Below are 27,710 nucleotides of genomic sequence, written 5' to 3'. Positions count from 1 at the left end.
TTTATATTTGTTATAGGGCAATGTCTTTTTAAACTTCATTAAATAAAATGGCTACCAACGTCAGATTTCTTCATATCATCCATACTGCTCGGTTACAAGGGATTATCAAAAAGTTTATAGACTAATGCAAGAAAATTTATACTAACTAGGCAGCTTATGTTTACAAAATTTACAGGGAACATAAACCAACAAAAATTTAAGAATTTTGAAAATTTTAGCTTTCATACAATAAGTGGCTGAATTATCGTTCATTAAAAAAGGCATTATATGATCACCCAGCGCTGTCGTCATTGAATTTCATGATGCCCCACAACATTTTTCTTGATGTCTGCTCCCTCTGCCTCAATACACTTTTCTGGATGAGATTCCCTTTAGGTTAATAAAGACTGAAACCTGTCTTGTTTATATTACTATGCAATGTCATGAACAGCTTAAATCAACGCATAATATTGTAAATTGATTTATACAAAAGATAAAGATTCTCACTTGACTATGTCGGTTAATCTGATAGTCGGAGTTCAATTTGTACCGCACATTAGCAGTGTCACTTCAATGTGACTTTGGACACTCGGATTACAAATTGGCATTAAATGTGTGTCTCTACTCACTAAATCTTTTCTGGCATTTAAAAACAGGTAATCTGGATACATACATTATATTTCTCTGTAGGATGTTCAAATCTTTCCTATGTACATGTGCTATTTTTATCAGAGTGAAACTTTATAGATTGTGCAAAAAAGACCCCCACAATGGCGTTATTTTTAACTCCTTATAGATTAATTGGGCGTTCTATTTAAAATTTACAATTAGATTTCATAGAACTTGTAGAATGAGGTAAAAATAGCAAATTTTAGGGAACAATTATATCACACCACACAAGTGAATTAATGTGATTATTGGATAACAAAAGCTCATATCATCAAAGATTTTTCCTCCATAACAGTTAGGTTGTGTTTTGAGATTGCACCACATGGTCATATCATAATTTACAAAAACATTGACAAGTTATTAAAAAAATAAAGCTTATGATTTGTAGTTTATTGTATGGATAGAAAAGATTATGTTGACTAAATGTCAGGGACCTATATACTAGTATATATACAGCCCTGTAAATGTGTAAAAAAAAAAAATCATTCATGTACCTAAAGCAGTTACAATTTTAGAATGGGAGACCACAAACTCTTTGATAACCCTCGATTTTAAAAGAATAGGGGAATATGTGCTTTAAAAAAACAAAAATATATTTTTTACAGATATTTGTTAGAAATACTTGCCATTCGTAAATAGTATGGAATTCATCAACCACAATTACTCCGATGTTGTACTTCTGCAACTGCAGGCGAAAGTGCTGATATCCAATTAATGCTTCCGGTGATGCGAATAAAATATCAAAATCATCATCCAGAATTCTTTCATCTAATTCTTTGGTTCTTCCTGTAATAAAGTTATTTTTTTATATAAACAATACCGAGGAATCGTTAAAATTCGTGTGTGTGTGGGGGGGGGGGGGGGGGCGCTAATTTTTGTGGATTGCTTAAATTTTACATGTTCATGGGGATGTAACTTCCGTGTATTCACTCATAGGCCTACCTGTAAAAGGACATTAATACTCCAGATATTAATTAATCCAACCTCTACTTTTATGTTTTGACACTTCAAAACTTGTAGCCTAATAAAGCTATTTCAAGCTATATAGCTTAATCAAGAGATTGTGCTGGATCTGTTATTGCATAATGATAAATAACGTTACATGCACCTTTATATAGAGTCCGCAGGCATTCGATTTTTTCCAGTCGCTTTACTTGGTCCTGCATGAGCGCGACAAGCGGGCAACATACAATAATCTTAAAATCAGCATCAAAACCCAACCTCTGTGTCAATGGTAATAATAATTGGTATGGCAACGATTTGCTGTATCCAGTTGGTAGGACTGCAATACAATCCTTCTTCTCCAGTAAAGTTTTAATCATCTTCTCCTGCTCCGCTTTTAAGCTTTGTATGGAAAAAAGTCCGCATATTTCGTCCAGTGCCTCTTGAAACGTGGATGACGCCGTATTGTTAACTGGTTATCTGAAATTTCACGAAGCGCTTTAAGTACGCACAATGCGATTGGTTAAAAAAGGTCACGACCTATATTTCGCATATGCTAATCATTAGGTCATCCACATGTGACATAATATGGAGTTTCTTCAGACCTTCACGCGACAATCAAAATAAAATGAGATAGTGAAGGTTTGATTTTAATCAGACTGACAGCCTAGCTTTATGATAAAGATGATGATTTCAACTTTTCCATTACTAACTTCCTTTGCCTATGCTTTATCACCTGAAAATGGGATTTATAATTCTCAATTGATTCGATACTAGTACATGTAAGCAAGAGCATGCTCTACGTTTTAACAATTTTAAAACGAGGTAAGTTATTGTCAAACAAGTCGATAAACAAGAAGATAAACAGTCTCATTTTAAGTCATCATTTTATAGGTTCTATGATCGAGAAAAGCATACAGATCATTACTCGGAAAATTCAGACTTTTTAAAGAAAGTTTGATAATTTATCAAAGCCGCCGATAAAACGGAAACCATTATTAACTATTACATAAAGACAACATAGTGTCTGAAGCCAAGAAATGCACTACCACGACGTCATCATGTGACTACTATTAATAGCAAAATATTCCTTGATAAAATAGTTAATAGAACAACACTACCCCGGGGTTTAATAATTTATTTGAGTAAATAATATAATTAAAACCATCTCCTATCCCTTAAAAGTGCTGCTTGAATCCCACTGTCCGGTCGGGAAAAATAATTATTCCACACATTCCTACGAAACCTTATCCGATGATTGCATTAGATACATTTAACCAGAGACATTTTTTCAAACCATGTTTACCTCACGATTCTAGCAACACTTTCCAAGTATTATAGAACACAAGCTTTCGATCTGTACAAATTTTATGTTTTGAAGTATCCAGCTTAGTGATGTTCTTTTGCATTATTGTTGTAACGAATGACAGAGGAAAGGTCGATCGGGATGCCTAAATATCGGACTGTCTTCAACAGAAGATATAATCGATGAAAATGAATAATCGTATCTGTTTAACAAACTTTAACTCCATATGAATCACACACAATATTCACGGTGTTTACTTCTAAATCCCCTTTTACGCATCTTTTAACATGCCGTCTTAGCCATATTTTCGTTACTTAACATGATCAATTCTCAAGTTACTTGTTGAACAGTTATGACGTCATCGGTCAGAGATCTTAGCCCAAGTGACAGATACAGCATAACAAAATAAAATCATTTCATTTTTGTCAATATTTGCATGTTTCTATTCAATTTCAGGAGTTATTTTACATCGCTAAATACCAATATTAAGAAAATTTGTGTTCTAAATTAACGTGATCTCGACCACTATGACGTCATATTGTATCACTGATTTACTCAAGTCAGAATACCTGAGTGTTTCCTTAACTCACCTGCGTGACCTTGTCAACAAATACAATCTATCATTAAGTCAATTGTTGACCAACGTTTTTTTTTATACTAATCGTTAGACTATCATTTACACACTGAATTGTCTACGGACATGTTAGTGTACGTGTAAAAACTAAGTAACGGTCCATTAAGACTGAGCTGATTAATGTAGTACAAGCACCCATGAAATTTGTTTTTAACCGATTTTTTAAAATAAAATTTTATGGAAAAAAGTCGCTATGTCAATAATCTACCTGATCTATACATATGGCTCATGGCAGGTATGACGAGTTAACACGGGATGCTTATTCCTCCTAGGCATCTGATCCCATCTCCTGAATATCCAGTGGGCTGTACTTTAGGCCCTATTTAATATTTGTAATGTTTGTAGAAATTTTGAGATCAATTACTGTTATTTATCTTCGCATTTCATAATAAATGATGTATGTAAGAAAAATAATAAGCTATAGCATGTTTCCATCAATTGTAATAAAAAAAAAATAGGGACATCCTATAAATTGGTCAGATTGGTCAAATTGAGCAGACATTTTAGAATGTATATATGTCATCTACATGCGATTGACCACCTGTTATTAAATGCAAAGTAACTTTTGATCCATTCTTAGTAGAGACCTGATATTTGAACATATTTATAAGAAGTCTCCATAATTTGTAAACAGTAAAGGTCCAAGTTATATCAAGAGGTCAAAGGTCAAATATTGTGACGTCATCTACTGATTCTATTTATTCTTCTGCATCATTTTAACTTGGCAAAATATCTAAAACAATGGCTCATTTTTTCTCCTTTTTATACATTTTAATTTGAATTTAAGCTTAGTTATTCTATTGATTTTTGGTAAAAATTTAATTATATTTTCTTGAGAGATCATAAAGTGTTGCATATTTACATGAGAATTTGCAATATTAAGTTATCAAATTGGTGAGTTGTTGGACGTATTAAATACGATGTCATTATCTATGGTCTTTATAATGACCTCCATAGCAAATATAATCTATCATTGGGTCTTATTTTTTGCTGACTTGTTTCATTCCAATTATGACTTGCAGGTGTCATAACAGTATTTCAGTTGAGTCAAAAAATGGCTGACGCAAAATAATTCCTGATTTTTCCTCTTCAAATCGGGCATTTCTGAAAAAGAGGAGGCTGATATTTTCATGAGATGATAAAGTATGTGTAAACTTTCTTACTTTAGCAGAATCATGAACTCTTCCGGCCTGCTAAATCTTTTGGGTTTTAACGGAACTGTTGGAGCGGATTTCAAGGTTTTCAATGAATAAAAACGATGGAAATAAAATTGAAATAATTCTCTATATCATTGAATGATATTATTCATATGCAAGTAATACATTCACCAGAAAACGCAAAATGCTAATGAAAACAGCTGTATAGGTTTACACAAAAATGTTTATATAACGTTTTTAGGCCACACGTTTCAGGAAACTGAACATAAATTATTTTTTCCATTCTAATGACAACCCTGGAGAAAATTTTAAATAAGGTTTTGCAAAACTTTAAATAGTGATTATTATTTCTATGGAAGTTTCAATAATATTGTCAAAACCGTCTATGATAACATTCAAGGACAAAACCATGTGTGAAAATACCGCGAAATCGTTTACTCGACTGCATTTTTTTTTAATTATTCGTTCTTTTTGTTCATTCTGTTCCATTATTTTGCAGGAATCATTTTGATAGGATGCGATTAACAACTCAATGAAGTAACAAGACAGCTATTATGAAAAATTACAGAAAGAAACGGAATTTAAAAAAAAATATATGAATTTTGTCTGGCAACAGTGCCAAATCTGAATATTTTCAAGGGATTTAACACAACCACATATGGTGATTCACATTTCTATAAAGTTTCAGTTAGTTTGCCCAGGCCATTCTCAAAAAAAAACTTGCAAGACGGAATCACTGGCAATTTATCACAAATTGGTCACGTGACATAAAGTTTTCTTAATTAATCGTATTTTCCGTCCACCCTTCTCAAATTTTTTGCCTAAATTATTTTTGACAGGAGACAAAAAAAAAAAAATACTTCTTTAAAGTTTCAAAAAGATTTGATCAAAAGCAGTCGAGAAAGATGATTTTAAAAAATACCATTTTTTATCAGTTTGAATGGCAAGAGTGGCCATTTAAAAAAATTTGAAGAAAGATTACACATCCTTAGTTAATGATCATTATGACAGTGGAGTTTCAGCAAGATTGACAGAGCCATCTTCGAGAAATTGTGCGGACCGCTTTAGTGGTCGAACAATAACAATATGTCTTCCTGACTTCGTCTGGGGTGACATAATATCTATAGCATAACTCAATGCAAAGCTACGAATAGGTCTTCCGTCCAATTTTTGGTTCGGTTCATGAATGTAAATGTTCATTATGGAGAAATTAATTCGATTAAAAAATAATAATGTTGCTCAGTTTTTTAATAAATTTTATCATCGTAGTCTATCCTGATTTCCTTGAAGTTGAGCAATTTATTACTTCCGGTGTAAAAAAAAAAAATTGATGCCACTCGATTAAAGATTAGATTGGGAGTCTTAAGTAATTAGCTGTTTGTCAATATCTGCAAAAAATAAGTCATTGCGGGCTACTTCCTGTTTAACATGAAGTGGTTGAAAGTGACGATACTCGATGGACAAAAAGGCCTGGCCTCGTCTGTGACATTCATAATCCCATTCCTTGCCAATATCTGTGAAAAATGCAATTTTGTCTATTTCCGGTTTCGGCGGAAGTAATGTCATTCGATTAATTTTGAATTTCTCACTAGGGGCTTCTTGTTATTTAAAGAAATGCTATAATTATGTTCCCCAAACGAAGTTTGGGAACATATTGTTTTTACTCTGTTTCTTCTTCTTCTTATTATTATTATTATTCTTTTTTTCTACTTTCTTCTCCGGTACTTTTTTGTCCGGGAGTGTTCTCATAGAACCACTCATCCGATTGACATGAAACCTTTTTAGGGTTAATCGGCATATTGTGTAGGTGTTCGGAACGAAGGTCATTTTGCGCGCACATGCATGCACGTGCGCGCGCGTGCAATGAGTGAAATGACTGATATACTTGATGAAGCCGTAACTTTTGTATTTCTTGATGAATTGCTTTGAAACTCAAAATATAAAGATATATTAGTAGTCTAGATAAGATAACGTGGTCAAATTAGCGTGAACTCACGCGCATGCACGTGCGCTCTTCTCTGATTGGCTGATACAAAAATCTCAATAATTTCCTTGTTTTTTCACAAAATACTTTGAAATTTAGAATATAAGTATATATCAGAAGGTGCTACAACATGTTATATAGGAAATTTCTTGAAAACACGCGCATGCAGGTGTGCTGCAATCTGATTGGTTGAAACTTTAAATGTCTATAACTCCCTTGGTTTTCAACAAAACAGGATGAAATTTACGACATGGATAGGCACATAGAGCTCCTACAATATGATACTATCAAAATTGAATGCAAGGCCATGCATGCGCGTACGCTGATTTCTGATTGGCTCATACTTAAAGGGTAACATTTCTCTTATTTTTCAATGAAATTCTTTAATATTTAACACAAATGTATGTATTGTGAGACACTATAAGAAAATTAATGTGAAAAATGTAGAAAACATGTGCAAGCACATGCGCTGAAATTTGATTGGCTAATACCTATATGGCTATATCGGAGTAGTTTTCCAATGAAATACCCTTAAAAATAAAGTATCCATTTATATTACAAAAGTATTGTCTAATTCATTGAAGCTTGTAGGGAATGGGGCATCATAAGGGATTGGGGAGCCGTTTGGGGAACATCTGTAACGGTTCCCGTTACAATTAGCACTAGTTATTATTACAATGGAGGGGTTCTAAAGTTCCGGTGGATATCTTGTTTGTTTTTAAGTGATTAAACTTTGCACAGTGATTGATGTCTTTTTTTTTTAAAATCCTGTTATTTTGTAATAGTCTTAATATTTCATCAATTAAAATGTGTTTGAAATGTGGTGACCAGAAAAATTGAAATAATATTTTAATAAAGACATACTTAATCTAATGGATATCAGTTTTATACATGCTATACTTTTTTGCCTTTTTTATTTAACAGTCCTAATCAATAGCTTGAAGTTGCTGCATACATTAGAACTTTCTTAAGAGAAAACAAGAATGAAAGGACTTTCAAAAGAGAGTTTCACTGTTGCTGACTGGGCTGTATTCTCGGGAATCCTATTCATTTCGGCATGCATCGGAGTTTATTATGCTATGGCAGGAGGAAAACAGAAAACTACTAATGAGTTCCTAATGGGAAACCACACTCTGCAAATGGTTCCTGTAGCCATTTCTATCCTTGTTTCTTTTCTATCAGCCATTTTGATTCTGGGAGCGCCTGCAGAGATGTATACTAAGGGGACACAGTATTACTTGTATGTGTTTGGACAAATGGCGGCGGCAGCACTGGCTGCTTTCTTGTTTGTTCCACTTTTCTACCCACTGAAATTAACAAGCATGTACCAGGTTAGTATAAACCCCCTTTGGGCATTGCCATTATGGGAAATAAAAAGTTCCAATGCATATAATTATATTTAAAATAGAGGGACCCTCACAATAGCTCAGTCGGTCGAACAATCGCTCCGTGATCGGAAGGTCGTGTGTTCGAATCACGGCGGCGACTGACCTAAGTCAATAAAAAAAAATATGTAGCAACCGTTCCTTCATCAAGTGCTCATCACTTTGAAGTGAAAGCTGCATGTCTTCGGATGAGGCTTTAAAAACTTAAACACCCTGTCATGGTAGGCATCCGTCATTGTACAATGGCCGTGAGTGCTGATTAAAATCTAAATTTGAAGCCCTTCACCGGTATATGGTGACGTCTTTATTTGAGTGAAAATTTCTCAAACGGAACGTAAAACAACATTCATTCAATCAATCAATTTACGACGGGTGAACAATTGAAATACTTTCATAAAAGAAATAAAATTAGGTTTCAGTGTTCATTATTTTTTAAAGTAGTCCTCTCCGATTTCAATACACATCTGCCATTGTTCTGCCCATGCGAGATTCACGTGATCCAGGCGGTCACGAGACATGCTCCATAGCGTTCTGTTCACAGAAGCTAAAAGATTTATTATATATCTTATATATCTTACCATGCAAGCTATTTAAAAAAAAAAAAAAAGAACAGTCCATTTATCAGAAATGACCAAATCTCTGCAATAGGATGAGTGGATAGGGGTATCCTTTCCAAGAAAGAGCATTGTGACCATCACAACCCGACTCCTCTATCTTAGGAGCGTTGTTTATCCAATAAAGTGTGAGCGTCTTCTTTTTATCATATCTGATATGTTTTAAGTCTAAAGTAAACGATTTTTAGGGACTTAATAATTATATTATTGTTAAGATATTCACCTATTTTTCTAATTACTTTAACTTGGCGATCTTTCATAACAAATCACTCAACTAAGTGCACATCTATTCCCCAGCTTGCTTTTACTGGGCAACAGAACAAACATCATATTTAACCATTTCCCTTCCTATACTAAAACATTCCATCCAATTAATGATTGTACTCCTTGCAAGTCTTTCGTCTTTTTAAACCTTGTACAACTTATTACATACTATTGCAAAGGAATTTCAAAGATATACGTTCAACTTTACAGCCGTTCGAGTATGACAGAGTCAACCATTTTTTGTAACACGTCACCTACATATTGGCGTCATTTTCACATTGTGACGTCACAAACATGGAACAAAAGATTATATAACATCTGCTTATTATAAAACATGTGTATGGCTCTATATTTCCCCAATTTCATTCGATTTGAATTGTGATTTTGTAAATATAGAGATAGTTTGCGAACTTTTTGATCACCCCTCGTAAAAAGGAGGCTTCCAAACAATCTAGTAAAACTTTTATTTTTTCCTTTGCAGTATATTGAACTGAGATTCAAGTCCAGAGCTGCAAGACTGACGGCCACAGTCATAAATATACTGTCCTCGGTAGGTAGGAAATATTTATTTTCCATATAAAAAAGAACTCATACAGTTTTTGTATAAAGCGTCTATTCATAAACAACTAAAACTGTTTCTTCTGTTTAATTAAACAATTTCAAATGCATTATTATTATCCTTTGCTTTTGGTAGGGGTTTTTAAATTCCTTGCGTTTTTACTTTGGTTTTACAGAAACTATTAAAGATATATTTTTAACTCCATGCACTGATACAAATTGGTCACAGCAAGAGAATAATCTACATCTCTCTTGATTGTCATTTACATATAGTACAATTTCTAACATTCGTCTTGGCAATTTGTTAAATATAGAAGATTGTTTTTACATAGTATTTGGATTGCCCAGGTTTTGTCTACAGATTCATAGAAAGAAAAATATTTGAAAGACAATGAATTTGGCACAAACAAATATTTGGTAACATATAGAAGAGAAATTCATTATTCCATCTTTGACGTCGTTTTCTACAAGTGAATAATGTAATTTACTTTTCTTATTTTGAATTAATCTGTGTCATAATATTTGGCCTTAACCTTCCTATGAACGTGATTCACCCACCCTTCATCTTGAATTTAGTTTTTTTTTTTTTTTTTTTTTTTTTTTTTTTTTTTTTTTTACCTAGAATTGACTTAACATATATTTATTTTCTGTGAGAACAACTCAACCATCTCTATTCAGACGCAATTTACAGCTTTGCTACATACCTTTGAAGATAATGTAAACTATAACATTCCGTTTGAAGCTGCTTAATATTGATATCATTATATGCAAAATCATTTGATGTGCTCAGCAGTTCAATTATTGATAGCATTAATTGAATTACATTCGATACGAATCACGGACAACAATTGAATTACATATTAAATTTAAAATTTTCAAATAACAAATACATATATTAATTATTAAAGTTTATACATGTATTAATAATTAAAGTGAGTTTAAATTAATTTTGGAACAACTTAGAAATCAATATCCTTTGATTCAATGTTTCTTTATTCTTATGTTCTAAAATGACTGTAATTTTAACTGTTAAAATTTACATCATGATTATAGACCAATAAACTTGACCTGACCTTCAAATGAAAAGACAAAAATATTTGAGATATACTTTTATTTTACTGTTCGTTGCTCTTCACTATAGTATTCAAGAAATAAACTGGATTACAATCAGATTCCCGATATGTTGCTGGGGAAAATTACGAGGCCGGCCCATAAGAAAATCGCCCCACCTTACTTTTCATATGCACATGTATAAACTTTTAAGCAAACACTTGTGAACATCTCAGTTTTATACTATTTTCAAATATCATGTATAACGCCAAGAAACGACCGTTCGATTATTACAGATTACAGTTCATTTTTTTTTTCAGATTAAAGTATATATTTACAGATTAATGTGTAAAATTTACAGATTATAGTGTAAATTTTACACATTAAATTGTAAATTTAAAATATTAGAGTGTAGAAATAAAAAAAAATAACTGCCAAACTGGCAGCTAATATTCTTCCGTAATTCAATTAGAACGACAAATCAACTCCATAAACGATAACACAATGCAACAACTGCAGTAAACGATTTAGTTTGTAAATAAAAAAAATATAGACATTATCCCCTCTATTGTGTGGTATGCTCAGGTCAGATAAAAAAAAAAATGAAGTACATTTCTATTCATGCTTAAGTGGAAAAATTTTATGAGCAGAACATTCATGACAATATAAAGGCCTTGTGCATTTCCCATGTTTTCAAAAAAAAATTCTTGTGTTTCAGTTAATATACACCGGGATTGCATCATTTGCTCCTGCAACAGCCTTAGAAGCAGGTCAGTCTCAGAAAAAAAAATCTGTTTAAAGAGTTATTATGTTTAGATGATCATTGACTGGAGGAACCTGCAAAATTGTGAATTACTGTAAATGTATGTCGTTGAAAAATCATTAATATTTAGTGTACCAAAAGAACTTAATGATTACAGTCCCTCTTAAACAGGAAAATAGAGTGAATCCATTATACATGTATTTACTGTGAATACTTTGGCAGTTTATCATGAGAATCAAACATCGCACTGAGTTATCATCATTGCGTACTGTACTTTTTTACTGTTTGTTTTTGTTTTATGATGTGTGCATCTTTTATATCTTATACAGTACCTCTTTCATTGTTAGCTCTATTACATGTATTAGTATGTAGTTATATAATGACGTTTTGCATGTTATGAGGTAATTAGTTTTTTAATCATTAAGTATAGGGATAACAAACAGTAATCAACCTCAAAATCCATTGACACAATACAAATTCAGAGCTGAGCAAACAACCCTAACAAAAAATACTATAGTTAACTATAGTTTACTGTAGTTAACTATAGTAAATTAAAGTGACAAAGTTGTCACTACAGCAAATCAAAATTTTCAAAGTGATCACTATACTGTCATAGTGATCACTATGGTATATCAAAGTTTTCAAAGTGATCACTATAGTGTGATAGTTATCACTTTTTCAAGGTTATCACTATTATAAATCAAAGTTTTCACCATAGTAAATCCAAGTTTTCATAGTGAACACTATATTGTCATAGTGATCACTATAGTAAATCAAAGTGTCAAAGTTATCACTATAGTTAACTATAGTAAACTATGTTTAACTATAGTATTTTTTGTATAGGACGGACCTTTTAAAAAATCCACACAGGTGAGATCTGGTGCCATGGACCATGGTACCCTGGTCACGCCCGCCGTGTGCATTCTGACATAACGTGTTTTAAACATGCAAATATTGTTTCATTTTAATCAGCTGAGGAGAAACCATATTCATGGGGCACGAAGGACGTGGTGAATATTGTACTTCTCAGTCATTGTATTGACTAAAAACATCATCAATTTTTATTTAAAAAAAAACAGCAATCACATGCCATAAAATTGTTTAGAAAACCATGCAACTTTAAGTGGTTGATCGTACATGTACTCGTATATTTTCTTTCGTTATTTTGACCAATTCTAGAAATTATTAAATTTTTGTTGCTTTTTTTTTTTTTACATTTACGGATGATTTCGTGCAATTGAACATAAGTTACGAGTATGATTCCTAGATTTTCTAAATAATGGATATCAGCCAATCCCAAAGCTATGAGTAATTAAAGGAAAGAATTAAAAAATACATACTATACTTCCCCTATTACTTACGGTAAATTCGGTTTTATGCAGCATTTCTATTATGATGACGACGATAAAATATTTACTTGGTTCTTTCAGCACCCGTCCGTCTTAATTATAATGTATTCCTTTTTTGATATGTGATATTGTACATGTACATACAGTATTTTATTAATGAAAACATGTAACCCACTAATTAAATAATTATACTACTAATCTGAGATAAATAAATTAACTAAAACAGATATTTTCTTACCCCTCTTTCTTTCCTAAATTTTAAGGGAATATCTTCTCCCTGTGTTCTTTGTACATGTTTATTTCAATGTGTCTTGATTTTGGTGAATAGACCATAAAGTGATACATGATGGAACAAAAAAAAAAATCAAGAAAAACAACAGCAACAACAACAACAACAACAACAAAAACATTATTTAACGAAGAGAAACAATTTACATGTACTAGTTCCTAATTTTTTTTCTTTTTTAAACTCATAAATGTTCTAAGATCAAAAGATTTTTTTAAAAAATCAAGATTGTACTTTGCATGGAAAAATTTATGTATGTGATATATTAAATTTTAATCCCTTATTATTAAGGTAGTACCAAACACACGTAAATCTGTTTTACCTCATTTCTTTTAAACACATTAGAAAAATATCCGAATTAATCTGAAGAGAAGAAAGGGAGATGTTTTCATTCTCCTCCCATGTTAGATCTTGAATAGAATATATCATTTCTAGTTAGAGTTAAACAGTTATAAGGAGAAAACAAATATACTTGAAAAAATTCATTTAGTCAGAAGCCAGAGAAGGATTCTTCCTTAGTGTTTAAGGATATATAACATCTTTGTTACTCTGTCTGTTTTGATTGATATTTAGACGGTTGTTTCGTTAACATATGACTTTTTGTAAAGAAATAATTGCTTAAATCTATTTAATTAAGTAATTTGCAAAAATGTCAGCATCTTCATTTTATCTTTTATGTTTTAAATTCCGAATATATATATTTCATATTACAGTAACTGGTTTTCCTGAGTGGGGCTCCTTTCTTCTGATCGGTTTAGTTTGTACATTTTACACTTTCATGGTAAGTTTTGTACATGTACAACACTGTACCAGTAACAATTTTAATCTTTTTTTTTTGCCCTTTTTTCTACATTAAATCTTTATAAATAACCACAAAGATTGCAAATAGTGGTAATTAATAGCTATTCTCTGTAACCATTTAAACTTCTTTGCCATGCATAGTCACCGATTTTGATGAAACTTTGCCAATTATTACTGCTTGACACCAGAAACGTATATCAAATAACATTTGGTTGCTATGTGTCTTGGTTGCCATGGCAACAGCCGGAAAGATTGAAAAATTGACATTTTTAGCTATTTTAAATCTTTATTGAATCTTTATAAAGACGCGGAAAAACAAACAAACTATTCTCTCAAAAACATGACACCTTGCTGCCACTTATGCTATAAAGAAACTGTTTAGAATATATCTCTAAGTAAGTGGTAACCATGGGGACATTTGGAATACATTTTAAATGCTGAAAAATGCTAAAAATCAATAATGATAGGTGTTACATGATCAAATTCAATAAATACTTAAAAAAACAATAAAAATATTTGACCTTAAGTAATTAGGTATTAGCAATATTATCCTGAAAATAACGTTCATGGTTGCTATGGTAACACAGTGTAACCAAGCAAAATATTTTACTAAGATTGGGATAATGCTACTATCTTGAGGAAAAACATGAAAATCCAAGACTGGCAAATATACATCCTTAGGACCTTGCAACACCAACAACATAAGAAAAATTGGGATTAATTGCTACTTTGCAGTGTAACCATGGAAACAACATACCAGTGGTTTAAAGTGACATTTCTTTTGCTGGTTTAGGATTCTACTTACCATTTAATCAAGAAACATAATATTTGACTCACCTTAAATAGTACTTATCTGGTAGAACTAAAGTTGAATATCATATATTGTTAACGTTTGATGAAGAAAACAACACCGTTGCTATGGTTACCAAGAAGGGAAAAAGTTTGATTTTGTTAACTTTATATCAATATTAAACCCTATGTGTCTGCTTCTTGCATCCAGTTAGAGATCGGGTGGTAGTCAAAATTGAAAGTCAGGTTAGTTGTTCATAAACCTCAATCATAAAAGTTTTGGGAATCTGCATACAAGGGTACGTATCCAAGGAAACAAAATATTTTTCAGATTTTTATGCACATTTTTTCTGCTTATTTCCATAGCAACGCTTTATTTAAAGAATATTATTTGAATTTTTTGACATGTGAAAATTCGTATCACACCAAAGCCTTTAAAAATATATCACCAGCTATATAGAAATGTGCTTTTTTAAAAGATAGGATCAGATTTAAACATACAGAGTGTAAATTTGAAGCTCTCTATGGTGTAGGAACCATGACAACCATTGCCAACCAATAAGAAATATCATATTTCGTCCTTGGTATATGTTACAAGACTCTTTTCTCTATTATTTGGTTACATTTCAATCTATAATTTTTTTTTTATTTTTAAGTGTATGACCATATAAAATTCAATAAATAAAATTATTACTTTTGAATACTTTGTTTCCATAGTAATGTATGTAATAGTTGATTTACAAAACATGTTTATCATGCATTTATGACATCTGGCATTCAACTTTTGGAAACAGTCATTGACACTTGCTTGCATTGCTGCAAATGTTAACTATGGGGCTCTGAACATATTAAAAATGCAATTTTTCAAACTTTAGGACATGTTGCCATGGTAACCATGACACATAGCAACCAATTTTTGCCTGATTTAAGTTTACTGTATAAAAGACTTTCATCATAGAGAGTTTAAAGACATTTTGAGACTATGCTTGCCACAGCTCCTATATAAAAATTCAAGTCATTATAGAGAATGACTCTTTAAAATTAACATAATCAATTGGGATATAACTGCTTTTCTGGTCATTGGATAAGCGATAGACACTGCTGTCCTATGCATATTTTCATCAACGAAAATATGCACCTACCCTCCTTGCACATAAAATCTTTATTTGACAGTTATTGCCATTGATTACAAGATTATTAATGTACAGGTAAAATTTGTTCCCGGCAACAGTGTTCCTTTTTTCTTCGCTCTACGTTGTTGCTTGTCCGTTAGGATTGAAGCATTATAAAAATTATGATAATAATGATACAGAAGATAACAACTCTTCATTCTTAAATCTCTTGGCTACTTTAAGGTTCCTAACAAATGATCAAAAGGTGTTTTGCTTTTGGAACATTTTTCAGAATCAAGACAATACGTTATGATGAAACAGTTCAAACATTTATTGTTTACATTTAAATTTCCATTCAAAACACCAAAGATGACATGAACCCCGTAGTTATGTTTAAGCGTTTCGACAAGTTAATAATTTTTCATACAAATTAAGCAAACTATCCTTTAAAGCACACTGTGTTACAAATGATAATAATAAATAACCATTTCTTTTCTTTGTTTTTGTATATTCATGCATGAAAAAAAAAAAAAATACCGGACAGAGAAGTAATTAAATGATACGAATTTTTTTTCCAGAAATTAATCTTCCAATGATTTTTAACGCAGATTATTTAGAACTAATACTTATACATGACAGTTGTGATTTTTCCTGTAGACATTTGACTACCTTAAATCGCAAAACATTTGGGAATACAAAATTCATACGTAGATTATTTGAAAATGTTATTAGCAGATGGATTTTTCAACTAAGAATATTTTAAATTCTCCAATTTCTATGTACAGTGTATGGGTGTTTTATACAGTTATTTTCGGTGTAATATTTCCCAATCGATCCGGTACTCAAGAACATGTTCTGATTACTCACACTTTCGCCAATTTTTTCTTCAATATAATTACCTTGTTTGTAAATACAGCCTATTGTTGGATTTTATTTCAACGGACGTGTTTCACAGTAATTGTTATGCTACCGATTTAATATAAATTTTGACTACTGGTTTCTAAATTTAAAATACTGTCTAACAGCTGATATGACCGAATGACAGAAGATGATTATTCCTTCTCTTTATGATGTGCATGTTCTCGCCTTGTTTACGATTCTGGATGGTTTTTTTTTTAATTTATTAGTCACTGTTTATTATCTCATTATCTTTTATGGATATTTATATACCACAATATCAGGTTATGCCTCTTTGAACATTATGCACATTTCCAAATGTTTTACAGTGTTTCAACATTAAAACTAGATAATCGTTTCATTGCAGTGTTCAGGATAGACTTAAAACTATACTAAAATGCTTGCAAATTTTCTTGACCATTACAGGGTGGGTTGAAAGCTGTTGTGTGGGTTGATGCATTTCAGGCCATCATCATGTTTGGTTGTCTATTTACTATTGTGATTAAGGTACGATGTTGATATGCAATAAATGTCTTTTCTTTATTAAAGCAATATTGAGAACATAGAAGACCTTTCAGAATGTCAACAATGGACACTAGCCGTTTTTATTTGTCCAGTTTAAGTACCCCAAAAATATTTTAGCAAATAATATTCAGGTAAAACCATCATGGCATATTGAGATTTAAAAACAATTCTAATTAAGTTGTGTACTATAATGATTTAAAGTAATGACTTTTTAAGGCCACTGTAGAAGTAGGAGGATTTTCTAAAGTGTGGGAACTGAATGACCAGTGGGGTCGAATAGACTTTTGGAAGTAAGTTGACATAGAATTCCAGAGTTATCATTGATGAAAATCGCTTTTATACGGTACATGCAGGATGGATGCAAAAAATGAAATTTTACGACATCTAATTTAGAATCTTTTATGTGTTTAGACCAACAGATCTTGTGCATAAATATGAAGTCTGTATCTTCCTGCAAGCCTTATCTTTTATCATACAATTGATGAAGGCATTTAAGAGTGACTTTATGTGAACATAACCAAGCAGTTATTTCAGATTTTGCAAGCTGCATTGCCTTACATTAACTTTATATACACTGAGAATAATAATGAGAGTAATAAAAGAATCTTTGACATTTTGCATCACAGGATGAAACTCTGCGATTCAGTCTACTGAATTGTTAGTAAAAGAAATGGAATGGTGATTGGATGACAGAAATATGCCATTCAGTTTCTTTTTTCAGGAAACATTTCAATCAAACTTCATTTAACCATTTAATTGATCGAAAGGCAGAATTTCATCCTTTGTTTCTCAAACGCAAGGGTAAAACTTCAGTCTCAGCCAAGCTTTCTTGGTGATACTGATATTGTTTTATCTCTATCTTGCAGCTTTGATTTCGATCCAACAGTTCGACACACCTTTTGGGCATTAACAATTGGAGGCATGATCAACTGGGTGGGGACATTTGGAGCAAGTCAACAGAGCATACAGAGGTTTAGTGCCTTGCCCTCACTCAGGGAAGCGAAAATGTAAGCAGGGTCCAGACAGTATCTAGAATGCACAGTTGAATTTCGGTATCTACATCATCGATATTTCGAAACAATGGATATGGAGAAAAGGCCTGGCCACTTCTGCCTTTTATAATATAACATTTAATTTATCGAATCTTCGGTTAACAAAAGCTTTTATGTTTGCCACAATTCTATCTGAGATTTGAAGGTTTTACAAAAATTATATTCAATTAAAATTAACAAGGGTCTGCCAGGCTTGAAAATTAAATGAGAAAATTTATTTTAGCGCTGTATTGCTGAACTGTTTTGGACTCTTTCTGATGGTAACAACAGCGTGTTTGGCGGGAATTTCTGTGTTTGCTTTCTACGCAATGAAAGGGTGTGATCCATATACAGATAAAGAAATCAAAAGTTCCAACCAGGTGAACTTCAGTATTATTATCACACAGCGCTGTAAAGGCTACAAAAATTGTGCTGAGGTCAAAAAATATAGGTCTGCTAATAACGGGGCGCAGTTGGTACCTATAAAGAATATTTTAAACTTACCATTGTAATTATTGTAATTCTTTTTGTCGCTAGTTAATCCCACACAGCAATGGATAATCAAGTCTTTCATAGAAATTTAAACTAATACAGTACAATTCGAAGTCTGCTGGGGAATCAATGAAGTTCCTGGGGTCAATGTTCGTGGAACAACATAGTTTTCCTTGTTCCTGGGAAGGTAATTTCGTAGGTTACTCCTTTACACGGTAGATTCAACAAAACAATTTATTAACGAAGTCTAACGTTCCTGGGGATGTGAATTCGTGGGTAACGTTGACCCACGAGATCCACGAGTTTTGATCATCCTCAAACGATGATGATTCCACCGTTTTAAAAACGCTCTTCAGAAACAATTAATCTTTTATTTGAATGGGAAATACCTTTGAGATATTAAAAATAGCTGTAGGCCTCCATGCAGTACACATTATATGCTTTTATAAAGTGACTGTCAAATAAGGTGACTAAACTAAATTCAGCGTAGAGTTTGGTTTATTATATTATTTTAATTAATATGTAAGTCATTTCTATAGTGAGTGTTATTTAATAGTATAGGTAAAAACATCAACATTTATTTTTGAATTTTGCAATGTTTTAAAAATAAGTATTTGTTATAGATAAATGAAGAACTAGATATATTCAAATTATAATTTAAATACTTAATGAATAAACAGGAAGTCTTATTTTTATACGAACTTATTATTTCAACAACATTGATCGAAGGTAAAAGGTCCAGTGAATTGAACCCTGTTTTAACTATTCTTCCTAACATCAATATGACCAATTATCAGAACCTATTGAATATTCGTTTGATTTTGTGAGCTATACGTTCTTCATGAAAAGGATGAAGATAACAAACAGCGATCGATCTCGAAAAAAAATATTTAAACTAATCTGTTAAGAGAGATTTAATTCCAGAGGTAGGACCAGGTGCCTGGGATGAGTAAGCATCCCCTGTCGAGCGGTCATTCCCGCCTTGAGCCATATGTATTGGTCAGGTAGAAGGAACACTCCGTAGTCAAATTCAAAAATAAAAACAAAGATTTACCAATTTGTAGGAAACAAGTCAGCCAAAATAAACCTAAAAAGGTTATACATGTATTTGCTATCAAGGTCATTAAAATCACCACGAAATCCTGACTTTAACCAAGACTCTAACAAATCCCTGTTACATCAACTTATCTGTTGGTAGCCTGTCTTGGTCTAAAGACTGATCGCACTCGTAGCATACTCTTGAGTATCATATAAATTAAGAGATATATTTTTTTTATATGAAAGGATTTGAGATTGACTTACTTGTAAAGTCTATTTTTTTGCAAGGTTCAACTGAAAAATTCAGATCTCTATTCTCTTTTATTAATCTAAGTCTATTCTTAAATAATTTTTGGAATATGACATTTATATGTGGTGTTTTTCCCGCATGATTTTTTTAATAAGAATTTTTATGAACTGATAATTTTAATTATTATTTTAGATCATTCCACTCTTCGTGATTCAGATGTTGCATGTTCCAGGAGTACCTGGATTGTTTATAGCTGGTCTCTTTAGTGGTGCTTTAAGGTTAGACATAATCTTAACATCCACAAACTTACACAAAAAGACATTTCTATCTTGAAAGGGAATTTAAATTTTTCGCTGTTACTATCTTTTTTTTTAACTTACGGGTTATACATTACATCATATGTAGTAATTTCTTCCTCGGTTGGAAGTAAGTATATACATAAAAGAGGAAATAACAAAAAACCCGGAGGTATCATTCAAAGCCTCTTTTTCATTTTTAACATATTTTCTCTAAATGGGGGTATGATATGGGAGGGGGTGCAATTAGTTTATTAAACGCCCAGTTTAATATGAATGTCCTAAAGCTAACAATATCATTATTTCTAACCAAGAAGTTAAAGCTGTTTTTTCTTATTAATTTAAAAGATTTTTTTCCATATTTCAGTTCTGTATCGTCCAATCTCAGCTCACAAGTAGCCACATCATGGGAAGACATAATAAAACCTCATGTCAAAAATAAATCTGATAGAGTCCATACATGGATAACCCGGATGTTAGGTAATTCGTTTCTCGGTATTAAGTTGAACTCTACTAGAATCTGGTCTGATTTATTAGTTTATGTAAAAGGACTTTTATTTTTCAGTGATTTTATTTGGAATTCTGGGCTTGGGAGTTTCTTTTGTCGTAAAGAATTTTGGAGGAAGTGTGTTACAGGTAAACAGAATATTAAATCATGAATCTCTGATATTATATGTTGTGGACATTTCTTTTCTTCAGTGCTCTGAAATAAAGATTCTTTTCTAATAAGATGTCTTTATTGTAATATTCCCCATGCAGGATCAGTGTGAGATATCAGATTTTGAGTCTCAGGAATTGGATATTCTTTAAATGTAGACAAGAAATGCGATTTATCAATTTATTTGAAAAACAAGTTTACGTTTCTGTCAATTATTGTATAAATACCCTATAGAAGAGATACTGGAAAAATGATTTGACAATTACGTATATAAAGGACTAGATCATTTAGAGCTTTGTATGAAGACACCAATGTATTAAAATTTAAATAGTTATCTGACAATATTCTACTAGATGTAATATAATGGCTCAATGGCTTATTGTTATCAGCGTATCAATCACGATCAATTATCCATAGCATTATTTTGCACACTTATGTAACATAAACTTTAACATTTTCAGGTCAAGTAACAGGATTATAAATAAGCAATGTAAGTGGAGTCTTAAATCATTTTTTTTTCTCTTTGTTTTAGGTCGCTTTAAGCTTTATGGGGGCTGCTAGCGGAGCACTAAATGGCTTCGTGGTTCTAGGAGCGTTTTTCAGGTCATGTAACTTTATTGTAAGTTAATTTAAAAATAATTCAACAATATTTTGCAGATATATAAGACAGGCTATAAGAACATAAGAAGCCAATTTTAGGTGGCAATACGTTTAAATTTTAACGATTGTCATATACAATCGATATGTGCATCACTAGCTAACAAACACATATTATGTAGACGTAAGAAATTATTGATGTTGGCATGTTTTACCAAAAATTAATTAGTAATTCTTTCCTTGTTAAAAAGGGGCAAATATACAAAGTGTGACAATTTTTTTTTTCAATAATTTAGTATTTTCATTAAAAATAATTAATTAAATCAACAGTGCTCCCAGGAAATGCATATTTACTCTAAGTCTATTCAGTGTAAGCTGTGTTTTACAAAGTCACAATCTTAAGCTTACATGATATCTTCGTCAGCAACACATAATTGTCTGTACAAAAGATGAGATTTGTTCTATAATGTCATTGTATTAATATAAATAATAATTTTTGAGGACAACTGATCAAACTATTGAAATTAAGCACTTGAAATGAGCAGAGGAACGTGGGAACGTTTCTCGGATTTTAGTTGTAAATCTGTAGCTATTGTAAAGAAGTCCTTTATTTTAGCATTTATGTTTCATTTACAGAAAACTCAAAGGCAAATGTATTTTTCAAAGGCAAATATATTTTTCACTTAATTCTTTTAATTTATCCTTTCAGGAATATCAAATTTTAATTTATTTTTATTATTGGAGATAAACAAAAATACTTTACGTGTACATAAATTGGCGTATTCAAAATTTAGCGCAATCAAGAGGTATGGAGTTGTTGGCATAATCATAAATTAGCGCTACACATATCAGTGCCATGTATTGTATTAATAAATGATTTATTAGCGGTCTTCATGAATTAGCGCATCGTTGTCCGCGCCAAAGCCGCTAAAATATGAAGCCCGCTTTTTTAAGTACACAGTAATTCAATGAACTATGGAAAACTTGGAAGGTGTTAACTTATTATAAAAAATCTTACTGATGCTACGCTTTTTTGATGCAAAATGAAGAGATATTTGGGCGTTATCCATTCACATTCCCAAGTCTCCTATTTATTTTCAACGCCTTACTGAAGTCTACATTATCAACGAAATTGGAATACTTTTAAAGATTCTACCCCGCCCTTTAAAAAATGCATCATATTTTCACTATTGGTCGCCAAATGTGACATGATTATGAAAATGTTATCCCCTAAGAAAATATCCAAACTACCAACAAAACTGTTAAATAAATGAAAGACCCATCTATCACTGTTACAAGAAATAAAATGAATAACCTGCAGGGAGCTATGGTGGGACCACTTGTATCCTATGCTGTGATGATGTGGATCGGTATTGCTAAGTACAGTGTGATAGGAGTAAAGGAAAAATTGGACTTCCCTTCAGAAACCTGTTCTGCTAATCTTAACCTAACGACTCCCTTGCCATTTATGACCTCCATGATCCAAGAGAATCTAACTAGCTTTAATTTTTCCACGCCTTATTTCGACCAGACTGTGATACCCACCAATATTTGGACTGCTATCACAACACAGGCAACTGAAGTAGCCGAAGAGAGGTGAGACTTAGTACAATAAGCTAAGCATTCAACTTTATTTGTTGATGCTGTATACTGCAGAGTAATATTTCAAACTAAAATTGATAAAATTTAAATTATAAAAAGATAAAAGAAATCATAATTCCTTGCATTACGTCACCAATATATGTGTATGCACCTAATATAATAAATGTACTTGGTTACTGTGTGATCCTACTTTTATGCAAATTTGGTTCTTTGTTCCCTCCAAAATGATTAATTGCTCCTGCAATTGGATTTATACGTGAAAAAATGATGGCACTGGAAACAAAACTATGATGTTTATTTTGCATGTTTGCAAAGAGGTATGCCACACCAAAAAGTTTCATTTACTAGACGTTTAAAGCCTCTCTTTGAAATTTGATTTATCATTGAATAGCCAATTTATATTTAATATCTTGATTTGATAGAAATATCCAAAAAGCGTATGAAGAAGAATGCTTTGTCCCTTGGACAATTTACTTATCTCATAAAAGAATTATGAAATTGAAAATCAAATTTCATTGATATATTTTCTCTAAATCTATGGATGCAGTCCTCAAACATTCTGCTAATGTAAATAAAATGTTTGCAGGGTTTTCCAGAATATGTTATACCCTTTGATGATTCTGTAAAACGTACTCTTATGAATTTTGAATTACATCAAATGCATTATACATGTAAACATAACAAATGCTGTCCAATTTTATTCACATAATTTGACAGTCATTCAAAAACCTACTAGAGTTGTTTACTTTGAGAAAAGATGCTTTCTAAATGGCGTACATTCTTGGTAATGGTTATGTCTCTAGATTGCACGAAATTTCTTAAATTAGGACAGCAGTGCATCGTCGTAGTTATCTTCTGGATTTCTATTTTAAGTAAGTCCGATACGTTAATGATTCAAGTTTGGGTTAAGTAAATTGAAAATGGGTTTAATAATTTCAGTTTCAAAATGAGAGTATTTTGCTTTTTTGATAAATCCATTCTGATTGAAATTCAATTTTTTAGCAGAACTTTTGTGTAATTTTATGACATCACAATTCCAAATTAATCAAAATATTTTCTGAAATATTTCTTGCTAAAAATTCCATTTTTCCAATATCAAATGAGACATTTACTAAAGAAATATATTTAGGCATAAGTTCCTGGCTGTTATTTCAATTTATATATTTTGGGACACCATATACAATCATATTTCATATGATTAAGAATGGAAGAAGATTGCGAAATTGATGAAAATTGAAAATTAATGTTAAACCTATTCCGATATTTCTTAAATTGATCTTGAGTTGAAGTTTTTTAACCGTATCACTAAATGAATAATTTGCTTGGTGATACTATCATTTTAAAATAACTCAATAAGCAAGTTGCTTTCCCTATGCGAAATTACACCATATTAATAGTAATTTGTTTATCTTTTTTTAATAAAAAAATATTTTTTTTCATCAGGATGGGGTTTAAGCAAGATTGGTCAAATTTGACCCCCCCTTTTTTTAAATGTTTGACCTTATTGTATTTTTTCTTTACATATGATTGCACAACATTTCTTTTTTGCATGAAAGCACTTTCCACCCTGATTTTCCAAATAGTATTGCAACATGTACCAGAACCAAATGTGGTGTAAAAGTGGAGACGAACCAGCTTTTTTACTCACGTTTTAATAAAACCTATCTCTTTCTTCATAATTTGGTCAACTCCTCATGACCTTTATTCAATGCCCTGTTTTTCTGTTCTGTTGATCAGTTCTTTATGACGTCCATTCAACGATCTGTTTTCTGTCTTTTAGATCAACTTTCCATGTCCTATATCAAATTTTCAGTTTTGTATTTTAGTCAACTCTTTATAATCTCTATTCAGTTGTGTTTTATTTGGGTATGTAGGTCAAATTTACATGACGTATATTCAATGTTTTTTTTCTTTGTAGGTCTGTCCTTCATGCTCTCTACTCCTTGTCCTATTTGTGGTACTCCACTCTAGGATTACTTATAGCTGTCATTGTGGGTCTCTCTGTCAGTTTAGCTACAGGTTAATTTATCAGCAATCTAACTTGAAATATCTTTCATGTGTGAGCTCAAAGCTAGAACAGTATTTCTTCATACAACATCTCAGGTTTACATCGCTGTACTTATCATGTATATTGATAAATGCCTTGATTCAAGCTAAAGTATTAGATATTGATCTTTTTGTTTGATATAAGACAGTGCCAAAATAATGAAAACAGATTGTATGATTATGTTCTGTTCTATATTTTCGAAGGACCAATGAAAGCAGACGAAGTAGATCCAAAATACCTAATACCCATCTATGATTGGTTATGTTGTTGTCTACCAGAGACCTGGAGGAAGAAATCATATCATTGTACAAGCTACGAAGAGGTAAATCAAGGCAAATTTTCGTCGCAGTTTTTTCAGCAACTACTCACAGCAGATGCTTGTAATTTTTTAGTACACTCTTTGTTTAGGCATGCCATATGGTGGGATTCATTTTTGTGCAAATTCGATGTCAACTTGCCGTTTATCAGTGTGTCTGTCCGTATCGAATTTCTTCAAAATACTTCATTTTGATTCAATTACCTAGTATCTAATTGAATTATAGTTCTTCAGAAATGTAATAAAATATAATGAAGGATGTTGTTAGTAAAAACTGTTTTCTGTAAATGCAAAGAATTATTGTTATTTTCACAGGTATTTGGCTACTAACATTTGTAAATACCAAAATATTTATCAAATCCTGTATTTCGTTGCATGAAGTTTTCTTTACATCACATTTATATCTGACTTCTATTATGCATTACATTGATCATCTATTCATGCATAAATCCTTAAAAATGTTAATGAAAAAATAATAAATTTATTGTCATATCTAATTTAAGAATAAAAAATGTAAGAATGATTTTTTTTCAGATTTATTTTAATATGTATAATATATATATTGTATAATAATATACATGTATGTATATATTTTTGATAAATCAAATTTTTATTACTATTTTAAATGATATGCTTAGAAAAAACTTAGCTCTATATGCCTTTACCATAAGAACATTTATTAACTAATCATTTGTTTATTTTACATCCCTAAAATTTTCTTCTTATACTTCTCTGTATATCACTGAGATTTTCGAGTTTTTATCATATCCTTTTGTTTAACATGCTAGGACCAGCCCATAAGCAATCCGGATGGAAACACAGAGTCGTTCGCTGATATTAACGTGGTCCTTAAGGGGATTAAAGAGATTAGTAATAGAGATGGAAATCAGACAATGGAAGTTCAGAATTTGTCTGCAAGAGATTTGTGGAAGTCTGATATCAATCATGTTGTCCACTCCCAGTGAGACTAGAGGAACTATACTGGCTAGACAGTAAACATATCATTGTGTTCTGTCCTTTGTATATTGTTAATTAGAGACTGAACGTTGTTAAACTTTAAACTTTTAAGGCTTTCTTGTTAGAATTTATGTTACATCGCAGCTCTGTTAAGGCTGCATAAAGGGGGCGGGGCCTAATTTCTACGGGAAAAGTTTACTGTGACATCACACAAATATAGCAATTCCTCACAGTAACAGAAAATGAAATAATTTGCGAATCTAAACTGCATAAGAGTAATGAACTACATTAAAACTTACCACTGCATTCATTTTTGTCGCTAGTTAAATCCCACACAGCAAGATATAAACAAGTCACTGATCGCAATGCACTTGTCGACATGACGTCATCATGGTAAAGTTTGACGCATTTTATGTGCAGTGAGAGGCGGATCAAGTAATTTTTTCACAGTGAAAAATGCATTTTATTATTAAGCAGAATATTATTTGCAAATCTTAGGTAGACCATTAATACAAATCTGAAACGTTTGTTTAGTGCCATTATATAAAAAAAATATCGAGAGAATGTATTGAATTAATTCTACCGTGTTTTTGTCTATAGGGTGTGCATGTTTCACGCTGAGGTGCCTCATTAAATCGCCTTTTCGCAAGGGCATATACTAAATAGATCTTGACCATTTTTTGAATACACATAACGGACTTATTCCTTAACTTGAAAAATGCTGCTGCTTTCCCGAAATCGATAGCATAATTTGATAAATACATAAAATACTTGGTAAAAGTCACACATATTTCGACATCAGTCAGATAACTTGAAATTTAAACTAATAAAATGCGAATTCTATTTAAAGCAGCGACACTTTTCATAAACTACGAGTTATGTAGAAACAATCCATTACTTTAATTTTTAATTTTAACTAGGGTATGCCCTTGCGATATTGAAATTTGTTTGTGACCTACATACAGTACACATTACATGCATTTATCACGTGACTGTCAAATAACATGACCAAACCAAATTCAGTACAGAGCGGGGTATACAATGTTATTTCAAAGAATGTTAAAGTCATAAGATAATATAGTACCTTTACAAAAATAAATTCAGTTTAAAATGGTATGTATTCATGCACGTTTACATTCTGTTGACTTCTTTCAAGTACGCCTTAACAGTGCTGCGATGTTTTTGACGGCTTTCCCCGTGCCGTCAATGAACAATTTTAAATCTTTTTCTCTGCCCCTTGCAATTGTCCATCGATTAAGTGAAATTGAACGTTTTTAAAATGTAACTCGATTGAACTTATCCTATTACAATTTATATCACAGTTACATTATAGTCAGTGAGTCGTAGATTGGAAATATAAAA

General features: G+C 31.8%; 1 protein-coding gene across 1 annotated transcript; it reads left to right on the top strand.

The window, feature by feature from the left end:
• The first annotated feature begins 561 nt into the window (after nucleotides 1-561).
• Nucleotides 562-27,710, top strand: LOC133172856 (sodium-coupled monocarboxylate transporter 1-like). Its single transcript, XM_061307689.1, has 17 exons — nucleotides 562-635; nucleotides 7,596-8,002; nucleotides 9,416-9,484; nucleotides 11,261-11,312; nucleotides 13,654-13,721; nucleotides 16,966-17,046; nucleotides 17,281-17,354; nucleotides 17,931-18,071; nucleotides 18,340-18,475; nucleotides 20,068-20,153; nucleotides 20,539-20,651; nucleotides 20,737-20,807; nucleotides 21,362-21,448; nucleotides 22,748-23,022; nucleotides 24,947-25,047; nucleotides 25,279-25,397; nucleotides 26,180-27,710. Exons 2-17 carry the CDS (start codon nucleotides 7,655-7,657, stop codon nucleotides 26,354-26,356), a joined length of 1,998 nt encoding a protein of 665 aa, XP_061163673.1. The 5' UTR covers nucleotides 562-635; nucleotides 7,596-7,654; the 3' UTR covers nucleotides 26,357-27,710.

This window comes from Saccostrea echinata, unplaced genomic scaffold (genome assembly GCF_033153115.1).
Source record: "Saccostrea echinata isolate AGI-Se365-2 ecotype Australia unplaced genomic scaffold, CSIRO_AGI_Sech_v1 ptg000055l, whole genome shotgun sequence".
NCBI lineage: Eukaryota > Metazoa > Mollusca > Bivalvia > Ostreida > Ostreidae > Saccostrea > Saccostrea echinata.
This window is presented reverse-complemented; position numbering and strand designations above follow the sequence as displayed.

What these genes read in the sequence shown, in the direction of transcription:
- LOC133172856 (XM_061307689.1), top strand. Translation starts at nt 7,655, where the DNA reads ATGAAAGGACTTTCAAAAGAGAGTTTCACTGTTGCTGACTGGGCTGTA. An exon ending in ATGGATAACCCGGATGTTAG is followed by an intron (nt 20,652 to 20,736) that starts GTAATTCGTTTC and finishes TTTATTTTTCAG; the next exon opens with TGATTTTATTTGGAATTCTG. An exon ending in CTCTGTCAGTTTAGCTACAG is followed by an intron (nt 25,048 to 25,278) that starts GTTAATTTATCA and finishes ATATTTTCGAAG; the next exon opens with GACCAATGAAAGCAGACGAA.